At 43.7% G+C, this 18,570-nt stretch overlaps 1 protein-coding gene across 1 annotated transcript in view; it reads right to left on the bottom strand.

Annotated features, from left to right (window-relative positions):
• LOC124619693 overlaps positions 1 to 18,570 on the bottom strand; it is a 68,428-nt gene that overhangs the window by 29,086 nt on the left and 20,772 nt on the right. The window contains exons 3-4 of the mRNA XM_047146244.1: positions 14,998 to 15,494; positions 23 to 122 (exon numbers count right to left, since the gene is read on the bottom strand). Coding sequence (XP_047002200.1) covers positions 23 to 122; positions 14,998 to 15,494 — 597 coding nt within the window. The remainder of the gene's footprint in view (positions 1 to 22; positions 123 to 14,997; positions 15,495 to 18,570) is intronic.

Raw genomic sequence — 18,570 nt, 5'->3', positions numbered from 1 at the left:
ATAGCAAGACATACTCACTTACCGCTACAATTCCAAAAGAATGCAAACAAATATTTAGTGCATTCGTAAGCAACAGGACATAGATAGATGTGCTCAGCACGATTTCCAGATCGTTGATGTACCTGAAAATAATAACATATTTTACTGCTGTGCTCCATATATCAATAAGATACACATTATGCAATGACACCTGATCTCTGCCTCGTGATGACTGGGTGTTGAATGATGTGCTTAGGTTAGTTAGGTTTAAGTAGTTCTAAGTTCTAGGGGACTGATGACCATAGATGTTAAGTCCCATAGTGCTCAGAGCCATTTGAACCAATGACACCTGATGTATACTTTATTGGTATGTATCACAACTAGTTCCATAATCGCTCATCATCAAACTTTGTATAATAACCGATACTAATAATGTAACTGTTCACTGCTTCCTCGATCCGCTGGCCTAGGGTCATGCCTAGAATTTGATGGTGCCGGGATCTGAACTGGTGCCATCTGCTGGGGCTGGGAGGGGACAACTTACTCTCTCACTTCTCTTTTGTATACGGAAAACTATTAAAGATTTAATTACAACCGTACACACCTTGAGCGAGACTCTAGAAAGTTAACGACTGAGCAGATGTTGATGGAGCCTGGTAGGGCGATAAAAGCATGAGGTATTTTTATGGTTCTTAGCTCTCAGAAACAGCATGTTGGAAGTTGAATGCAATTGACGGCGAGCCCACACCTCAGTAAATCTTGCCGGACAGGTCCACAGCCAGACAGGGCAGACAGAGCAGCCCCTAGTCGAGATAGGTCTCCAGAAGAAAATTTGCTACCTGCCATGGCGCCAGTGGAAGGCTGGGCTGGGGGCAATGGACTGTAGGGATGCGTCTACATAGTGGAGTCATGAACCGGGCATTGTGTGTAGAGCCATGCATGATAAAAATTCACAAGATTTCGTGTTCGCCAGTATTGGAAATATGCCTATGACCCGCTTCCATTAGCCGCCTCGGTTGTATAAGAAACTCCAGCGTCTGAGAAACGTTGAGAGAATCTTTATCACACCCCATAGCTACGACTAACATGCTCCAAGGCACAGGCGATTTAAGTAAAGATCTTTAAGATTGTATCTGTCCGCTTGTTGCCATGGGAAGCGACACAACTTCGGGGTAAAACATCTTCCACCTCTGCGAAAACTTAAAAAGAAAGCCGGCAATTGGCGGTTTCTTTCTTTTACAGAGATGAAGGTTTCTTAACTCTTGTCCTGGTTCGACAGGATTTGTGCTGTCGTCTGGAAGGGAAGATTTAGCGCCTCTAAAGCCATGTGATTGGCGCAAGACGTGGTGAAGGCAGTGTCGTTCGTGCACTTTGCGGGAAAACGGAAATTTTTTATCTAGAGAGGTGCGAAGGCAATCATTAGATTTACTCCTGGTATGAAATACTTTTCTTACAAATGACTTATTAAATAATGTAATGTCACACTGTTCACTCATATCTCACTATCAGTCACTGCACACAATATACACACATTGTTTCATAACACTTCACTCACTACACACACACACACACACACACACACACACACACACACACACACACACACACTGGTGATCTCTGGGCCATTTTCTGTACCGCAACTTCCCATTTGCTATCCTGAAAAATTGAGTCAGTATCCCTCCATAATAAGTGAGATATTGACCTCAGTAAGAGGAAGAGGTGTTATTATTGTGCTGTGCATAGCTTGGGGGTAAGTATTTCTAGAAAGGAAAGAAGAAGGGAAAAAAACATAAAGTGAAGGTGTTATGTGGAATGTTGGACGCTTTATAATCATTATTATTATTATTTATTTGTGTAACATTGTCCGTCTCCGGAGCGTAGCGGTAGTGTTACCGCCTACTACGCAGGGGGCCCGGGTTCGAATACCTGCAGGGGACTGGGTGGTGTGTGTTCTTCATCATCATTGACTCGCAAGTCGCCGAAGTGGCGACAACTAAAGAGGACTTGCAATATGGCGGCCGAACTCCCCGAATGGGGCCTCCCAGCCAATAATACCATACCACCATTTCATTTCATGTATAACATTTTTTATCAAACCCCTGCTCCGTTTTATCTAAGTAATCCTTCAATGTATAAAATGTAGTGCATAACAGGTCTGTACTGCATAACGGTCTGGAAGCATCTTCTGGTCGAAGCTCTGGAATGTGTGGTTGGTGCTTGGGACCTGTGCTGAGACTGACTTCACTTGTAAGTAGTTAGACTGGAGAGTCTGTGGTGAATTTCTTACTGTACCAACACTGTGGCTTCAAATTTCTCGGACTATTCGTTTGCTGAGGGCACACTTATTTGTTCTTGGTTTACCAGTCTCGATGTTGGGTATCCTTGTGCCCTCTGTCGTATAAGTGAGCCAAATTGGTTCTTGGTACGACCAGCCAACGGGTGTGTCACACACTGAAATCTACCGTGATTTCAGGGCTCTGGTAGAGAGTGAATTGCGATCCGTCTGTCTGATCGCTGGACAGAAAGATTGTTTCATTTCTTCCGTGGCCGCGGTCGATTCACAGATGCTGCCTCGACGTCTCGTCACCGCCGTGCATTTCTCGACAGCTGGAATTTACATCACTGCACAAAGTAAACAGGGTAACATACTGCTGCACTGGCCTTATCAGGGAGTACAGATGTCAAACACCACTTGCTCTCAGCTGCACCTACGAGGTGTGACAGTAATGAAATTGATGTGAAAAAAAAATGTTGATCACCGTTTTAGTCAAGTTTAGTCGTGTCTCCTTCAAATTAGTTCCCTTCTGATTGCACACGCTTTTTCCAGCGCTTTTGCCATTGATGGTAACATTTCTCGAACTAATCTTCTGTAATATCCTCCAAGACCTTCGTCACAGCTTTTTGGACATCTTGGGTTGTTTGAAAATGGTGTACCTTGACCGCCGTTTTGACTTTTGCAAATAGAAAAATGTCGCACGGAGCGATATTTGATGAATAAGGTGGCAGTAGTAGTGCTGAAATTTGTTTTGAGGTTAAAAATTGCTCTACTGACAGAGCAGTGCATTATCGTGATGCAGAATCCAGTTATCAGCAATGTAGGCACGGACACGAAGAACTCTTTTACGAAATCTTTCTAAAATTTCCTTGTAGTAATATTGGTTAACTGTTTGTTCAGGAGGCACCCACTCTTTATGAGCAATTACCTTGGAATCAAAGAAGCACACAGGCATGCATTTCACTTTTGACTTTGACATGCGAGCCTTTTATGGTCTGGGTGATCCCTTTGAGCACCATTGAGAACTTTGGCGTTTTGTCTCTGGATCGTACTGAAAAAACTAACTTTGATCACCAGTGATAACACGGCTCAACAAATCCGGATTGATTTCCGTTTGCTCCAACAGTTCGGCTGCCATGTTTTTCCGTGTTTCTCGCTGTTGTGGCGTGAGATTTTTGGGGACCATATTTGCAGAAATCTTTCTCATACCAAGATCTTCAGTTATTATTAGACGAACCGTTTCTCGATTGATGTCCAGTTCTTCTGCAGTCATTTTCACGGATAATCTTCGATCAGATCGTACGAGTTCACGCATCCTGGCCAAGTTTACATCCGTCCTTGAGGTTGATGGTCGTCCACTGCGGTCTTCATCATCAACATTCGTTCTGCCTTCACTAAACATTTTATGCCAACGAAAAACGTGAGCTCTTGACGTAACCACCTCTCCAAAAGCCTTCTGAAGCTTACCGTAAGTTGTCGTCGCGTTTTCACCCAATGTAACGCAAAAAGAAATGGAATACCTTTGCGCAGTATTATGCCGTTCCATTTCCGTGACGATAGACACAAACACGTTTTAACTTATTACAGCACAACTTATAACTGAGCAGTTGCAAAAGTGTGCTTCTTGGACTAGAAGCAGCTTATAGACCAAGGTCAAAGATATTCTGCCTATGCAAGCCCGCAGGGTTGCCACTTCTTGCAAAGAAAACCAGTCTCATTACTTTACTGTCGCACCTCGTATATTGAGAACCTTCTGTAGATTATCAATCAAAGTCTGCTCAGTGTCAGATCAATTCAGATTGCGTAATCCACATTTTAGGGCCAAGTACCTGACTCATTTCTGCCACCCACGATCCGTGTCCATTTTTCTCTTAACCCGTATGTTAGTTGTTTACAGCATTCAATCAATAACTATAATTTATGTCTGTTTTTTCTTTTGAAAAACAAATGTTGTTAGTAAACTAAATTTTGCATACCTTCTGAATCAATTTATATAGTCACCCCAAGGGTTAACTTTCATTGTGGCGTCCCATGCTAGGATAACTTTTAGAGCCTCCTGCTGACTTAGAAGGTTTGGTTTTCGAGTGCAGACGATAATTTGAGGATGTTCAGAGTCAATATATAGGGGGATTCGGTAAAAATGTAGCAATCTAAGATGAGAGAGTGTTGTAATACAGCCAAAGGCAAAATTTTTCTGCATGTGAAATACACTCTTAGGTTTAAAATTAATTTTGGTTATTTCTATTCCGCGTTAGTAAACTATCAAAATTTTACTGACCCATAAAGCTCTTTTAATGTGAACGACATACCCTGGTGTTTGAAGGAAAAAACGGAACCATGGGAGAAATGCTCCCCTTAGAGCACAAAAAGGCGAATATGCTCCTTTTTAATATACTCTGACGGATAATTGCGGTAGCAGCTGCTTGATTCTAGGTTCCTCATCACCTTTAAGAATGTTCCCAAAAATTTTGACGTGTGAACATAGTTGCACTTTTTTTTACTGAGGGAGAAGGAGATAATGGCAGTGGGAAAGAGACAGAGAGGTAATAAATACTAGAAGATAGTGGACAGTGTTTGTACTTTAGAGAGTGTGTAGGAGGCAATGGCAGTATGAGAGAAAGAGAGCGAAACCATGATTGTGGAGCTTGGTTGACAGTGACAGAACAGTCCTACGAAAGTAGTGAATGGCGCAGTACCTGTGGGAGAGAAATAAAGAGAAGGTGAAAGCTGAAGTAGGTGAGAACCAGTAACAATGAGAGACAGGCTCTACCACAATGACTATGAGGAAGAGAGAGATAATGGCAGTGAGAAGACACAGCAACAGTGGGAATGAATGAATGAGATTGCGGCAGTAAGAGAGAGACAGTGACAGTGAGAGAAGACAGTAGTAGCAGGACAGAACGGAGGAGGTTGTGGCTGTGAGACAAGCGACAGTGGAAGTTAGAGATATTCATAGAGATGATGACAATGAGTTGGGCTGAATAACTGACTGAGCAAGAACTGACAAGTTAGAGTGGATGGGTATTAGGGGCTTACAGCAATGGACTAGTGGGTGTGACTGAGTTACAGTTTGGGGAGATTGTGGGAGTGATAGTTGTGTGTTAAAAAGAGGGCTAGTATGTTCACGTGCCAAATTTTTTGGAAAATTTTTATAGGTGCTGAGGAAGTAGGATGAGGCAACCCACTTTCCAGTAAGAATGTTTTGAACAGGAGCAAATTCGCCTTTCTCTTCTCAGAAAGGAGAGTTTTTCTGTTGGTTCTAATGTCCCCGATGTCGTTTGAACAGTGTCGCCAGCAGCGAAAGTTCTTCCCAGGAGATCCTCTTCAGTCTCGACAGGAGTCTTGTAAACCTGACTTTTCACGCGGCTTCACAAAAGAAACAAGTACGGCCAGATCAGGTGCACGTACTGGCCACGAACAGTACCTTCTCTGTCCAACGAGTTTTCAGGGAATGACCAGAGTCATTCCGGGGATTATCAGCATATGTGTCGAGCAAAAGCCAAGCTGAGTGACCGTGCAGTTTGAGGCACCATCTAATGGATTGTGCTGCCCCTCCCGAAGGAGATTTGAGTCCTCCCTCGGATATGAGTGTGTGTATTGTTCTTAGCATAAGTTACAGTTTAGTGTGTAAGCTGCGGAACCGCTGCCCTCAGCAGTTTGGTTCCTTAGGAATTCACACATTTGAACATATTTTTGTCAAGCAAACTGCAGGCGGAAATTCCGAAATAGTTAGCTGGGGCCATAGGCACAGCAACGGTTTTAGGAGAAATAGTGGGGGTAACTCGAGTCCGTGATAGGAGAAAAATATATTTCTCTGACGTACAGCGAAACTGTAAGATGGTTCAAATGACTCTGAGCACTATGGGACTTAACAGCTGAGGTCATCAGTTCCCTAGAGCTAACTAACCTAAGGACATCACACACATCCTTACCCGAGGCAGGATTCGAACCTGCGTCCGTAGCGGTCGCGCGGTTCCAGACTGTGGCGCCTAGAACCGCTCGACCACATCGGCCGGCAAACTGTAAGAACTGTGGGAAAGTTGGACACTTTTTTTTTTCACTAGCTGCCGACCCACCGTCTACTTTCTTATGGTGGGTCGTATGTTGCCACTTAGCCGCTGTGACCGGATCCGGGGTCCGGAGTGACTGAAAGTAACACCACACCGGCTCCCGGCCCCACTCACACCGTTGCCCGTGTCCCGCCACGTGGAGGCGGGCTCTATTTGTTTAGATCCATTTGATATCTTTTTTTATGCAGCTTTAGAAAAACTTATAACTAATACAAAATCCAGTGAGATATTAATAAACAAAACGAAATTAAATATTTAGGAAGATGGAAGGAAGAGAATTGAATAGAGAAGGGATAGGTATAATATTGCCCGTCACCTGGTTGTGGGCGGCGACCCGGGTCTTGGAATGACCCTCAAGACGCTGGCCGTCGCTCACCATGCCTTTAACATCTACCATCCTAAAAACTAACTTAACTAGAAGAGGTAGGGTACGTTAAAGCTAGAAACTAAGACTAAGACCTCCATGTCCAGCCTGCTAAACTATTTACGATGTACAATAGAGAGGTAACTGATTTTGTGCTTGGCTCAAAGTTGCTAATGAAAGGGTACTTGTGGAAAACGTAATAAGGTAATGGCGCTAACGGTTTGTGTTGAGTCTACAGGGCTCCTAGTAGAGTACATCAGGCACAAGCACCTCCCGGCGCCGCCAACAACACGACCTGAACGGTGGTTTTCCCCGATCTACCATAGGTATCCGTAGGGTTGGGCTCAAAAGAGAGGAACCACAATTAAGATCCTTCCATCCAGGCCGTGCGCCGCCTCTTACCAGGGGGCGTAGGTCCCTTGAAGAGGTGCCTAACTTTAAGCTTCAGATCAGAAGTTATTAGTGTAGTGGAGGTTGAGGTATAGGCTGTGTAGGTTGGTTGTACAAACAGTTCACGCTGTGCCAATGAGACTCACAATGATACGTGGTGTGGCAGTTAGCACCTTCCGGCCGCGCCAGCAACACAGCTAGAACGGTGGTTTTCCCCGATCTACCATAGGTATCCGTCGGGTTGGGCTCAAAAGAGAGGGACCACAATTAAGATCCTTCCATCCAGACTGTGCGCTGCCTCTTAACGGAAGGCGTAGGTCCCTTGAAGAGGTACCTAACTCTAAGCTCTTATTAGACATGGAGATGCTGTTAACTATTTACATATAAGGTGCAATCTGTTTTTAGGATTGTGTGTGACTTGTGCGCCTCTTGTCGGTTGTTCCACTCTGTTCTTTGAAGTTGACTTGATTGACACTATGGATCATCCGCGCTGGACGCTTCAATATCTGTGTTGGTGCCCTGGTCTATATCTGTTTCTTCTTCATCACTCGTGGTGCTAATCATATCTGTGTCCCCCTGGGCATCGTGATGTCTGTTTGGACCGACTTGCCTTCGGTAGGGTCTGTTGCGCAAGTATTCTATTTGCTGGATCTTCGAGATAAGGGCCATGTCCTGTGATGAAATGTACCATACCGCGGCTGGGATCGATATGTTTTAGTTTTAGTCTTTTCCGGATGTCAGGGAAGAAGTTGTGTACACGGCGGCCCTTATCGCTGTTAGCCCACTCGCTCTGCCAGGTATCCACTCGTCATGCTCTGAGCTGGCGTGTTGTCTCAATCGGTACACCAGTGATCTGCCGAACCTGGTCTATTCTCCCCATCCTAAGCCAGTACATTGCTGCGCGGTACCTGATGGTGATATCTATGGGGAAGATTCCCATGACGACAAATAGTGCGTCATTTGATGTTGTGTTGAATGCCCCTGTTAGTCGAAGTAGAACACTTCTTTGGCATCGACGTACAATGGTTCTGTTGGTTGAGAGATTTAATCTGTGGGCCCACGTACTGGCAGCAAAGCATAGACTGACTCGAAGAGAGCGCAATGGTATGTTCGTGTCACTGACAGGGGTAGTCTGAATTGTTCCGAATTTAACCTAGCCAGTTTGTGTAGTATCTTTTCTGCTTCTTTTGTGCATATTCGCATGTGTTCGTGGAAGTTCAATCGTTCATCAATGTATACTCCTAGATAGCGTGTGACTGCTAGTCTTTTTATGTTTGTGTCTCCGATTATGACTACTGGGTTCCTGCGCAGGGTACCCTTTAGCAATGTATAAGTTGTTTTGTTTTCTGCTATCTTTAATTTATTGTCTGTTCCCCACTGGGTTATTGTCCGAAGTGTTCCATTGGCTCTTTCTTCTAGCTGGGCACGGTTGTTTGCTGAAACTACGACGAGTAGATCATCGGCATAAGCGACAACGGCATCTGTCAAGATGTGCTCCTCTAGTAGCTGTAGGAGCGGTTCTTTAACTATGTCCCAGAAGATGGGGCCGCAGATCGACCCTTGTGGACAGCCTTTTGTAATTCGTTTAATCACTTTCTGGTTGTCCATTTGCCAAACGACCGTTCTGTCTCTGCAATAGTCCATGAAACTATTATATCGAGACTCCGGTACCTGCAGGTGTCTGAAAGTTGGACATGGAGATTGGGGCTGTAGGCAAAGTGAAGGGTATAATATGGTAGGACTTATTAGGAATAATCAGCTGATGAACAACAATGATAACGCCAGAAGCGCTGATCGGTGCTCCTAATAATTTTTAACGTGACTGTAGGGTATGCAGAAACGGAATCTTGCTTGATTGGCATAGTGGATGGAAGTTTTTAATACAAACAGATGCACACGTGTTTGTGGTAGGTTGGGACGTCGTGGGCAAGAGCCAGTTAAACCCTCCTCAGTATATGTTATGTGGCGTTGGTGGGTACGGTACACATTCGCTAGGTTTCACAATATTAAGTTTTCAGTTGGGGGCAAAAAGTTCTACGAAGGTATTGAAATTTTATCTCACATAGGTGACTGTCACTGCGCCATCTTGAAGTTACATTTCCTTTATGACTTCACGCTAAAATTGACCTTGGGAAACGTGAACTTCGTGGGACATTGTTCCATCTGGGGAAAACAGTTATCAGTGACACACTGCAACAAGGTTCACCTATCTTAAAAGATAAACCAATTAGGCTGTATCCAAGCACACTAAGGATTAGTTTGCGTAATACATTACTGCAGGTTACATGGAAACTGCAAGGATTAGCGTAGTAACAAAGTACCCTAAAAGGTAGTGTGTGTGGTTGTGCCACTGGGAGAAAAACACGAATTACACAAAGCAGGATTTTATTTTTTCCACCAGAGCATTTTACTTCTATGGATGGTAGGCAGTGACTGGTTAGTACCAGTCGGTGTTGATAGTTTTTGGACCAAGGGCATGGATTTCTCTAAAGATTGTCGGTCGCTAATTTAAATGTTCTAGATAAATATTATCTTGGTAGGATCAATTTGGACCCTAACTATAAGCAAGCCACCAGTATAACTTCAGAAAGTGAAGCACTTATAATGAATAGAGGAAGCAGTGATGGACTAATCATTAATAGAGTTTAAGGGGTTATTTAGTCCTCATGGGTATTTACCAGCTACTCTGGTGATGCAACACAAAATCACAACTCTGAATGAATGAATGACCATTATGCCACAAGCTACATCAGGTGCCCCATCAACTACAGCTACTGATGAAGCAGTACACTGATGAGCAATTAGGACACAGTGTCATTGAGGAATGTACCCACTGATGGGATGTCAAAAACGATCAGCATATTCCACTGCAAAGGCTACCGGATGCCAGTAACCCTTTTCAGATGATTTTAGTGGATATTTTAGGGCCTTTTTCACAAACACCAGCGTGGACTGGCGTGGCGCTGCTCGCTCTTCCCATTGGCGCGCGGTTAGTGCCTTCTTGATACTGTTTTGCGGCGCTGCGCTGGTTGGAGGCAGTCGATGCAAAGGACTACATAGAAGATTTGACACATGGAACTCTGGTGCGGATGGCCAAAGTTGTTAAGGTGACCGATGGTCATAAGCGGGAAATCCGGACTAGAGCCGCGATCTGGTACAAATTTTCAACTTTCACTACTGGCTAGTGGATGTATACCCAAAACAGCCGACATCAAGTGGTTATCAGTCAGCGAATAAATATCTAAAAATGCAGGTGTGTGTGTGGATACTGTCTTCGAAATATGTTGCGAACAGAGTTAGTTGTAAGAAGGAAACAACCCGTCATGTATAATGCGGCTGTTTCTCACGCATCTCGGTGTTTACGACGTCGTATCTCCTGAACTACGTGACGGACAGTGATATAATTTTGCAGGTACATTCCGTGGTAGAGTGGATAGTTTCTGCAAAATGTGTTGCCAATAGACTTAGCAGTAAATTAAGTAAAAATTAAAACGTCGTGCGCGATGGGCAGTTTTACTGCACGAACAGCGATAACGTAGTAAGCGACAAACTTCCTTTGTTTCTTCGTTTTCTGATATGTGTCAGCGAGGAAAAGTTCCATTAAGCTTTCAAATAATGTGCAAAGTTACTAAGTGCTCTCATTCTCAAAGACGGGATGAATATATGCTGCGTATTTGCGCGCATTGCGTTACACATTTCTATCAGCCTTACACCCGCCCCTTTGAGAGACAGATGGTTATTACTCTCACACTTCTTTCCAGATAGCAAATGATGTGTATACCAAGTTTAGCTGAAATCCATAGAGTAGTTTCTGAGGAGATGATGAACAACAATACTTTACAGATTTGTCTTGGTACTGTAGTGAGGTGTGGATTTGTTTTGTTTAGATTCGCAGTGTGTTGAAGATTATGTGTTTTTTGTTTACCTTATCGTGTGAATGTTGTGTAGTAAGGCGTCGAGTGTTTTCTGGTGGTATGACTGTGGTCACAGCTGTGGAAACAACATCTTTATTTTGCGAAGGCAGCAAATAAAGAGGAAAGAAGGTATTTATAAAGTATTTGGAGAAATGAAAAGAAAAGTATGCGGAAAAAGAAAAACCTACAGTAGGAATTAAAGATCAGGAAGAAGAAATGAAAATTATGAGCTTTGCTGCTGGCATTGTAATCCTGTAAGAGACAGCAAAGGGCCATGAAAAGTAGTTGAAAGGAATGGACAATGTCTTGAAAGGAGCATGTAATATAAACATCAATAAAAGCAAAACAGCAATAATCAAGCACAGCCGAATTAAATCAGGTGACGCTGAAGGAATTACATTAGGAAGCGAGACAGTTAAAGTAGTAGATGAGTTTTGTTACTTGGACACCGATATTAACTGATTATGGCTGAAGTAGAGAGTATATAAAATGCAGACTGAAATTGGTAAGAAAAGCGTTTCAGAAGAATAAAACTTTATTGACATCGAATATAGAATTAAGTGTCAGGAATTCCTTACGGAACCTATTTGAATGGAGTGTAGCCATGCATAAAAGTGAAACAGTTTAGACAAAAAGAGAATAGAAGCTTCCGAAATGTTCTGCTACAGAAAAATGGTGATGATTACATGGATAGGTCACACGACTGATTAGGTAATACTGAATAGAATTGGAGAGCAAAGAAATTTGTGGTACAACCTGACTACAAGAAGGCATCGGTTGACAGGACACAATCTGAGATCTCAAGGGGTCACCAATTTAGTGTTAGACGGAAGTGTGAAGGGTAAAAACCGTAGAGGGAGGCCAAGAGATACCTTTAGTAAGCAGAGTCAGAATGATGTAGGTTGCAGTAGTTATTCGGAGATGAAGAGGCTGTTACAGGTTAAAGCAGTAAGGAAAGCTTGATTAAACCACTCTTCGGAATGATAATCACAACAATACCATAACAGCAACAAAAGTGATGAAATGTATGTTGCAATTAATGGTATACTGATTTAGGAAGGGAATATCGTAACCATATCTGGCAAGAACAATGGCACGTTGAATAGTGTGTAACGCTAACTAGGACGATCGAGAGTTCCACAGCGCTGTGTGAAATGCAGTTGTTCTTACGAGGGGCCACAGCGGGTGGATGTCAGCAGGACATCCTCGCACCATACCATATGTCTAAAAGGCAGATACACACTGGTTGTACTCAGTATACGATTAGGTGGCAGTTATCATGAATTCTAAGGGCAAAGGCGATATAAGGCTGCAGAACCTTTGGAGCTGCAAGGTAGGGGAATACTGACAACTGGTAACATTTTGGGGCAATGTTTACGGCTTCAAGCATATATAACAGCAGTACTGAACCCGATACTTTCACTGCTGTACCTTCCCAACAAAGCTTTGTAAGTACACTCAAGAGCCAAAGAAACTCGTACATGCACCTAATATCGTGTAGGGCCCCTCGCGAGCACGCAGAAGTGCTGCAACACGACGTGACATGGACTCGACTAATGTCTGGAGTAGTGATGGAGTGGTCTCTTCTGAACAACAGGTTGTAAGGCATCCTAGCTGTGCTCAATAATGTTCATGCCTGGGGAGTTTGGTGGCCAGCGGAAGTGTTTAAACACAGAAGAGTGTTTCTGGAGCCACTTTGTACAATTCTGGACGTGTGGAGTCTCGTGTTGTCCTGCTGGAATTGCCCACGTCCCTCAGATGAATGGATGCAGGTGATCAGACAGGATGCTTACGTACGTGCCACCTGTCAGAATCGTATCTAGACGTGTCAGGGTTCCCGTACCACTCAACTGGACTCGCCCCACACCATTACAGAGCCTCCACCAGTTTGAACAGTCCCCTGCGGACATGCAGGGTCCATGGATTCATGAGCTTGTCTTCGTACCCGTACATGTCCTTCCGCTCGATACAGTTTGAAATGACACTCGTCCGGCCAGGCAATACGATTCCAGTCATGAACAGGCCAATGTCGACGTTCACGGACCCAGGCTAGACCTAAAGCTTTGTGTCGTGTAGTCATCTTCGGTACTCGAATAGGTCTTCGGCTACGAACGCCCATATCGATGATGTTCCCTGAATGGTTCACACGCTGACATCTGTTGGTGGTCCAGCATTTAAAGCTGTAGCAATTTGCGGAAGGGTTGCACTTCTGTTACGTTGAACGATTATCTTCAGCTGTCGTTGGTCCTGTTCTTGCAGGATCCTTTTCCGGCCGCAGCGATGTTGGAGATTTCGTATTTTACCGAATTCCTCATGTTCACGGTACACTCTTGAAGTGGTCGTACGGGAAAATCCCCACTTCATCACTACCTCGGAAATGCTGTGTCCCATCGCTCGTGTGCCAACTATAACACCAGCAGCAGTAACCGATTCAACAGCAGCGCCAGAGATTTGTCGTCTTATATAGACGTTGCTGACAGCAGCACCATTTTCCGCCTGTTTACATATTTCTGAACTTAAACATGCATGCCTATACCAGTTTATTTAGCACTTTATACCTGCTCAGAGCTTGAAGTTCCTGCACAGCACCTTGAATCTCTTACCCCTTCAGTTCTCTAGTCCAGTTTACAGCAGCGCATAAAGGGTGTATAATTTCAGGGAAAAATATTTCAATGAATACAGTAGTATCTCAGTAGGTACGACCAGCAAATGACAGTGATACACGTCTCAATTTTTCTGTACCATTTTTGTTCCGATTCTAGTTTGTGCAGCCTATGGCTACCAATATGGGAAAGCCCCCATATGGCTGAAATCCCTGACCTCCATATACTGACCGAATGGCTTGCTTTTAGAGTGTTAAGAAATCATTTGGAACGAGATGAGGACACAAATATAAAATTTCCACACACTGCAACAACGCTTTGTACCTGTCTAGGAGTGTTTGCCAGTAGTTGTTTGCTACCCGCCGACTAATACTCGCAGGTAACCCTAACAGAATGTGACAGAATTACATGTTGGTTTTCTCGGGCTGTAACGCACCAGCCAGTACCCAGCAGGCTCCACGGTCAATTGGGTTCCTAGGTGTCTTTGTGAATCCACAGAACCATCGTTCGCATAAAAGGTGTACAAGAAAACCCCGGAAATATAAGGTGGATTGATGGCGTGGGTTCTCACCACTGGAGAATGCAAGGTTTGCGTGTTGCCGCAGGCTGAAGTGGCTGAGCGGTTCTAGGCGCTACAGTCTGGAACTGCGCGACCACTACGGTCGCAGGCTCGAATCCTGCCTCGGGCATGGATGTGTGTGATGTCCTTAGGTTAGTTAGGTTTAAGCAGTTCTAAGTTCTAGGGGACTGATGACCACAGCAGTTAAGTCCCATAGTGCTCAGAGCCATTCGAACCATTTTTTTTTTTTGCGTGTCTTCGGATCATAGTCGTAGAATACGGAGCCAACCTTGTAGGATGTTGAGGGTATTTTAAGATGCAGTACAGTATCACAACATGATTCTGTATGCATTTGTCCAGTCCTGCAGACCGTATTTAGGCGATAAAACACGATAAAGCGCACCATGCTCACCAAGCGAATGCTTTCCACAAAAAGGAAGTAACCCACTAATTGGAGTGGGCTGTGACCTCTGCAGATAACAGCCAGATTGATCCAGCTTGTGACCGGTTAACACTTGCTTGCAGAAAGCATCATCGCACACTTGAAGACCTTAGGAGAGCCACCTCGAACATCTGAACAGGGTTGAGAAGCAACATCTCGAATACCTGATAGACAGCATCTAAGCATTAAGTACACGTGATTTTAAGAAGGCTTATATTTTCAGCACTGCTCGTCCCCCCACCTTCTCCGCACCCCCCCCCCCCCCTCCCTCACCACCACCAGATGTGTTTACAATTATGCATGTTACACAACTGGTTTTCAGATATTTTGTATGGTTTATATGAGTGAGTTGTCACAAATGTTACAATATATTTTAGACCTTAAATGAAACAGATACTTACGTTAGAATAACTTCATGATGTCGTATGTTCTTCACTAAACTGCTGTGTAGTTTCCAGTACGTGTCATTTCTATCCAGAACGAAAAGATTGCGCTTACTGTCTGAACTGTCCTCGCTGAACACGTAGGCTGTTTGTGATATGCTCACTTCATCAAAACTCCTTTCTAGAGCTTGTACCCCCTTGTCTGGCTCTATTTTTTCTCGCTCACGAGTATTCGAAAGCCTCATTCCAGCGATATTCTCATTCAGAACAGCTATTTCACCTGCTGCATAGACTAAGAGAATTATCAGAAATATGTCTAGCAGGATGCTCGTCTCCGAAGCAGATCCTACGCAGAACGCCTCGATGGCGTAGGTTATTTCGTAGGCAGGCGAATGTTGCACTTCTACGGGAATCCAGAAGATGAGTGGCCTGGTGCCGTTCTCGGCTGGTGGCGACATGAGGGTCTGGATGAGTGGGTCTCCCATCCACAGCACCACCGTCACCGCTGGCAGTGCCTGAAACACAGAGGTTCACTTTTCAACTTCAGATCCAGTACAAGAAGTCTGACATAGTTCTGTCGAATTCTCCACTGTTTTGTAAACCTAACGTCTAGTGCCAGCTCTCGAAATGTACGCAATCTGTCGTATGGGGACGCAGTACAAGCTGGCACAGACTGCATGTCTGCTAGAAATCCCAAATAGACAGGATCAAGGATCCAACGTGCCCCCATCTTCTACAGCACTGGAGTGACGTATGAATGATGGGAGATTAAAAAGTTGGGGATGAAGCATTACACTACTTACTGCAGGTAGTGACCCAGCCAGCATGGCTGCCAGATTTTCAATCTTAATGGCTAGCAATCTATGTCCCACTATGTCTGTCTTATCATAATGGCGACAGTTTATTAAACCAGGATGTAAGCTGCAATCAAAACATGAGTGTCTCTATATTTATGTCATTGATATCAAATTTATGACTCAGTATAGCTGCTAGATGTCAATCTTATCTTCATCATTATCACTTAGAACGTACTCTGTCTGCTAAAATCGTAACATGCTAGCTTTTATATCTTCCATCACCCTTACCTTAATGGTTACAGTTCATGATTCAATACACTCGTTGGATGCTTTTCCAAGATATCCTCGTCTTAATTAAGAAAATTTATCACACACTATGACATCTCAATCAAACATGGCTACTTAAGAGAAGTTTGACACCATGACGTTACTGGGGATGTCTAAGAAAGCAGGAAACTGAAAACGTCTATATGTGCAGGGACGTTTGTCCAGAAATGTACATATTAAAAGACACACTGCAGGACATCACAGAATCACACTGGTCTCCCTTGCTTCCACATTTCAATAATTTGGCCCGCACTGCTGGCAGCCCATTTGTGATATTACCACCACCACTGGGTTAGAACAGGAACAGTGACGACATCTGTATTGTAAACAAACAAAGTGCCCGAAAGGCTTCCTGTGGCACCCATGCTGTGCTGATGCTGGCCATATAGGCAACACATCACGCCATGGTGCGCTACCACTGCAACTATTGCCCTCCTGCCACATACACAGCTACGCAACTGTCAGTGCGAGTGAGTGCGTGCAGAGGGCTTTTGCCATTCATCTTGATAAACAGGCGTTAAGTTCCGTCCCACCCACTGCCAGCAGGAAAAGATAAATTTCTCTTCATGAAGGCCATTAGAGACAGAACATATAGGTAGCGGTCGCCAGTCTTCACCGCGCTGTAATTTTTTAACTAGTCTCTTATTCGTCTCAGTGCTTCCCAAGAATAAGATGTTACTAACATCCCAGCACCCTCAGATATGTACTGCTTCTAGCTCGGTATCCCTGTACAAAGAATTACACACATTTCAGTCACAAACGTTAAGAGGATGAAATACTTGCACAGTAAACGTCTACTTTCTTGTGTATGATCGACTTCTGCGATGTATCTGAGTGTATAAATCACAATGCTCGTAGAATGTCTCGGTCAAAGTACCAATAAATGGTGTCACCTCCCACTTACAACGGAACATAATCCTCTTTGACAAAATGTTCTTACGTCATGTAGTGTTATGTTTACACATTATTTAAGCACAATAAATCTGTAGCATTGTCCTCACAGGCTTACATATTACAACTAGCAGTTGCACGGCAGCAAACCCACCAAGTTTCTTCTGCACAGACGCATACAGACATTTTTAAACTGTAGTAATAATTGTTATTGCATTCACTGACCGACAGAGGGTGACGAGGTACAAAACTGAATGAGATCTATAACAGAAGTTACACATTTCTATTTAGAGCATATCCTGTAGTTAATAGGGGATTGTACAGGAATTTAGGTTACTAATAAATAGACATTGGTTAGTATCACGCCTGAGATGAGCATTACTTAGTCTTAAAGTATCTTCTTATGAGGTTCTTCACACACAGTGCAAAGATACTTTAACAGTATATAAAAATTTACGGTTTTAATGTATACATTTTGTTCATGTGCTGTTTGGTAGCGGAATGGTGGCCGAGCGGTTCTAGGCGCTACAGTCTGGAATCTGCGACCGCTACGGTCTCAGGTTCGAATCCTGCCTCGGGCATGGATGTATATGATGTCCTTAGGTTAGTTAGGTTGAAGTAGTTCTCAGTTCTAGGGGACTGATGACCTCAGAAGTTAAGTCCCATAGTGCTCAGAGCCATTTGAGCCATTTTTGTAGCGGAATGGTCTATATGATTTCCTTTTATATCGGATTTCAGATACAGTAGCGTACATCTCCTCTGACAGTGCACGTGCACACAATAGGAGATTTCATTACAAATCATATTAACTGTACGTTATTCCTCAAGAAACATGGAAGAAAGGATTACATTTACAACTTATGTGTAAAAGATAACACGGAGTCACAAAATAATTCTTTACTTTTGCAGTAGTTAGGAACTAAACAAATGTGCGTATTGTAACACTAGAAGCTCCATAAAGCATTCTCTTGTCGATTCTAGTGTCTATACAAAGGTTGTACCGAAAATCAGATATGTAACACCCGCATACCTCCTTACAATATGTGTTTGAGGGTACCTGCACCACACAGCCACACAACCACGTGCCCACACTCCCTTTGCGTGGAAGGAATGATATGCGGTAAACCTCCGTATTAGCAGCTCTTATTTCCTGGTGTGGGATGTATGTGGGAGGAAGTACTGTGTTGCTTGGAGCATACTCTATCGGATTTTCAAAAGTAAGTCGTCTCCATGATGCAGAACGCTTCTCTCGCAGAATCTACTACAGGAGACCCCCTAAATAAATAATTGTGTGTATGTCGTTAACTTTGGATCTATTAACGTGACCTGGTAATAGTTCCAAGCAGACAAGCAATTTTCGCAAAGAAGTCGGTTGAACAAGTGTTCTGTAACCCTGTTCCTTCGTGAATGGATTATATTTCATTATGATTCAACAAAACAAATCTGAGCCCATGGCATAGGCTTTTCGCTTATAAATTCAGTCCACTTTAGATCGCTCCTGACGATTACTCTTACGTATAATGTGGCAGTCATTGTTTCAACCATATTGTGAGTCGTACAGTGCAGGATGTCTTCT

The sequence above is a fragment of the Schistocerca americana genome, chromosome 6, assembly GCF_021461395.2.
Source record: "Schistocerca americana isolate TAMUIC-IGC-003095 chromosome 6, iqSchAmer2.1, whole genome shotgun sequence".
NCBI classification, from domain to species: Eukaryota; Metazoa; Arthropoda; class Insecta; order Orthoptera; family Acrididae; genus Schistocerca; species Schistocerca americana.
The sequence above is the reverse complement of the archived record's forward strand: the minus strand, read 5'-3'. Positions and strand labels throughout refer to the sequence as shown.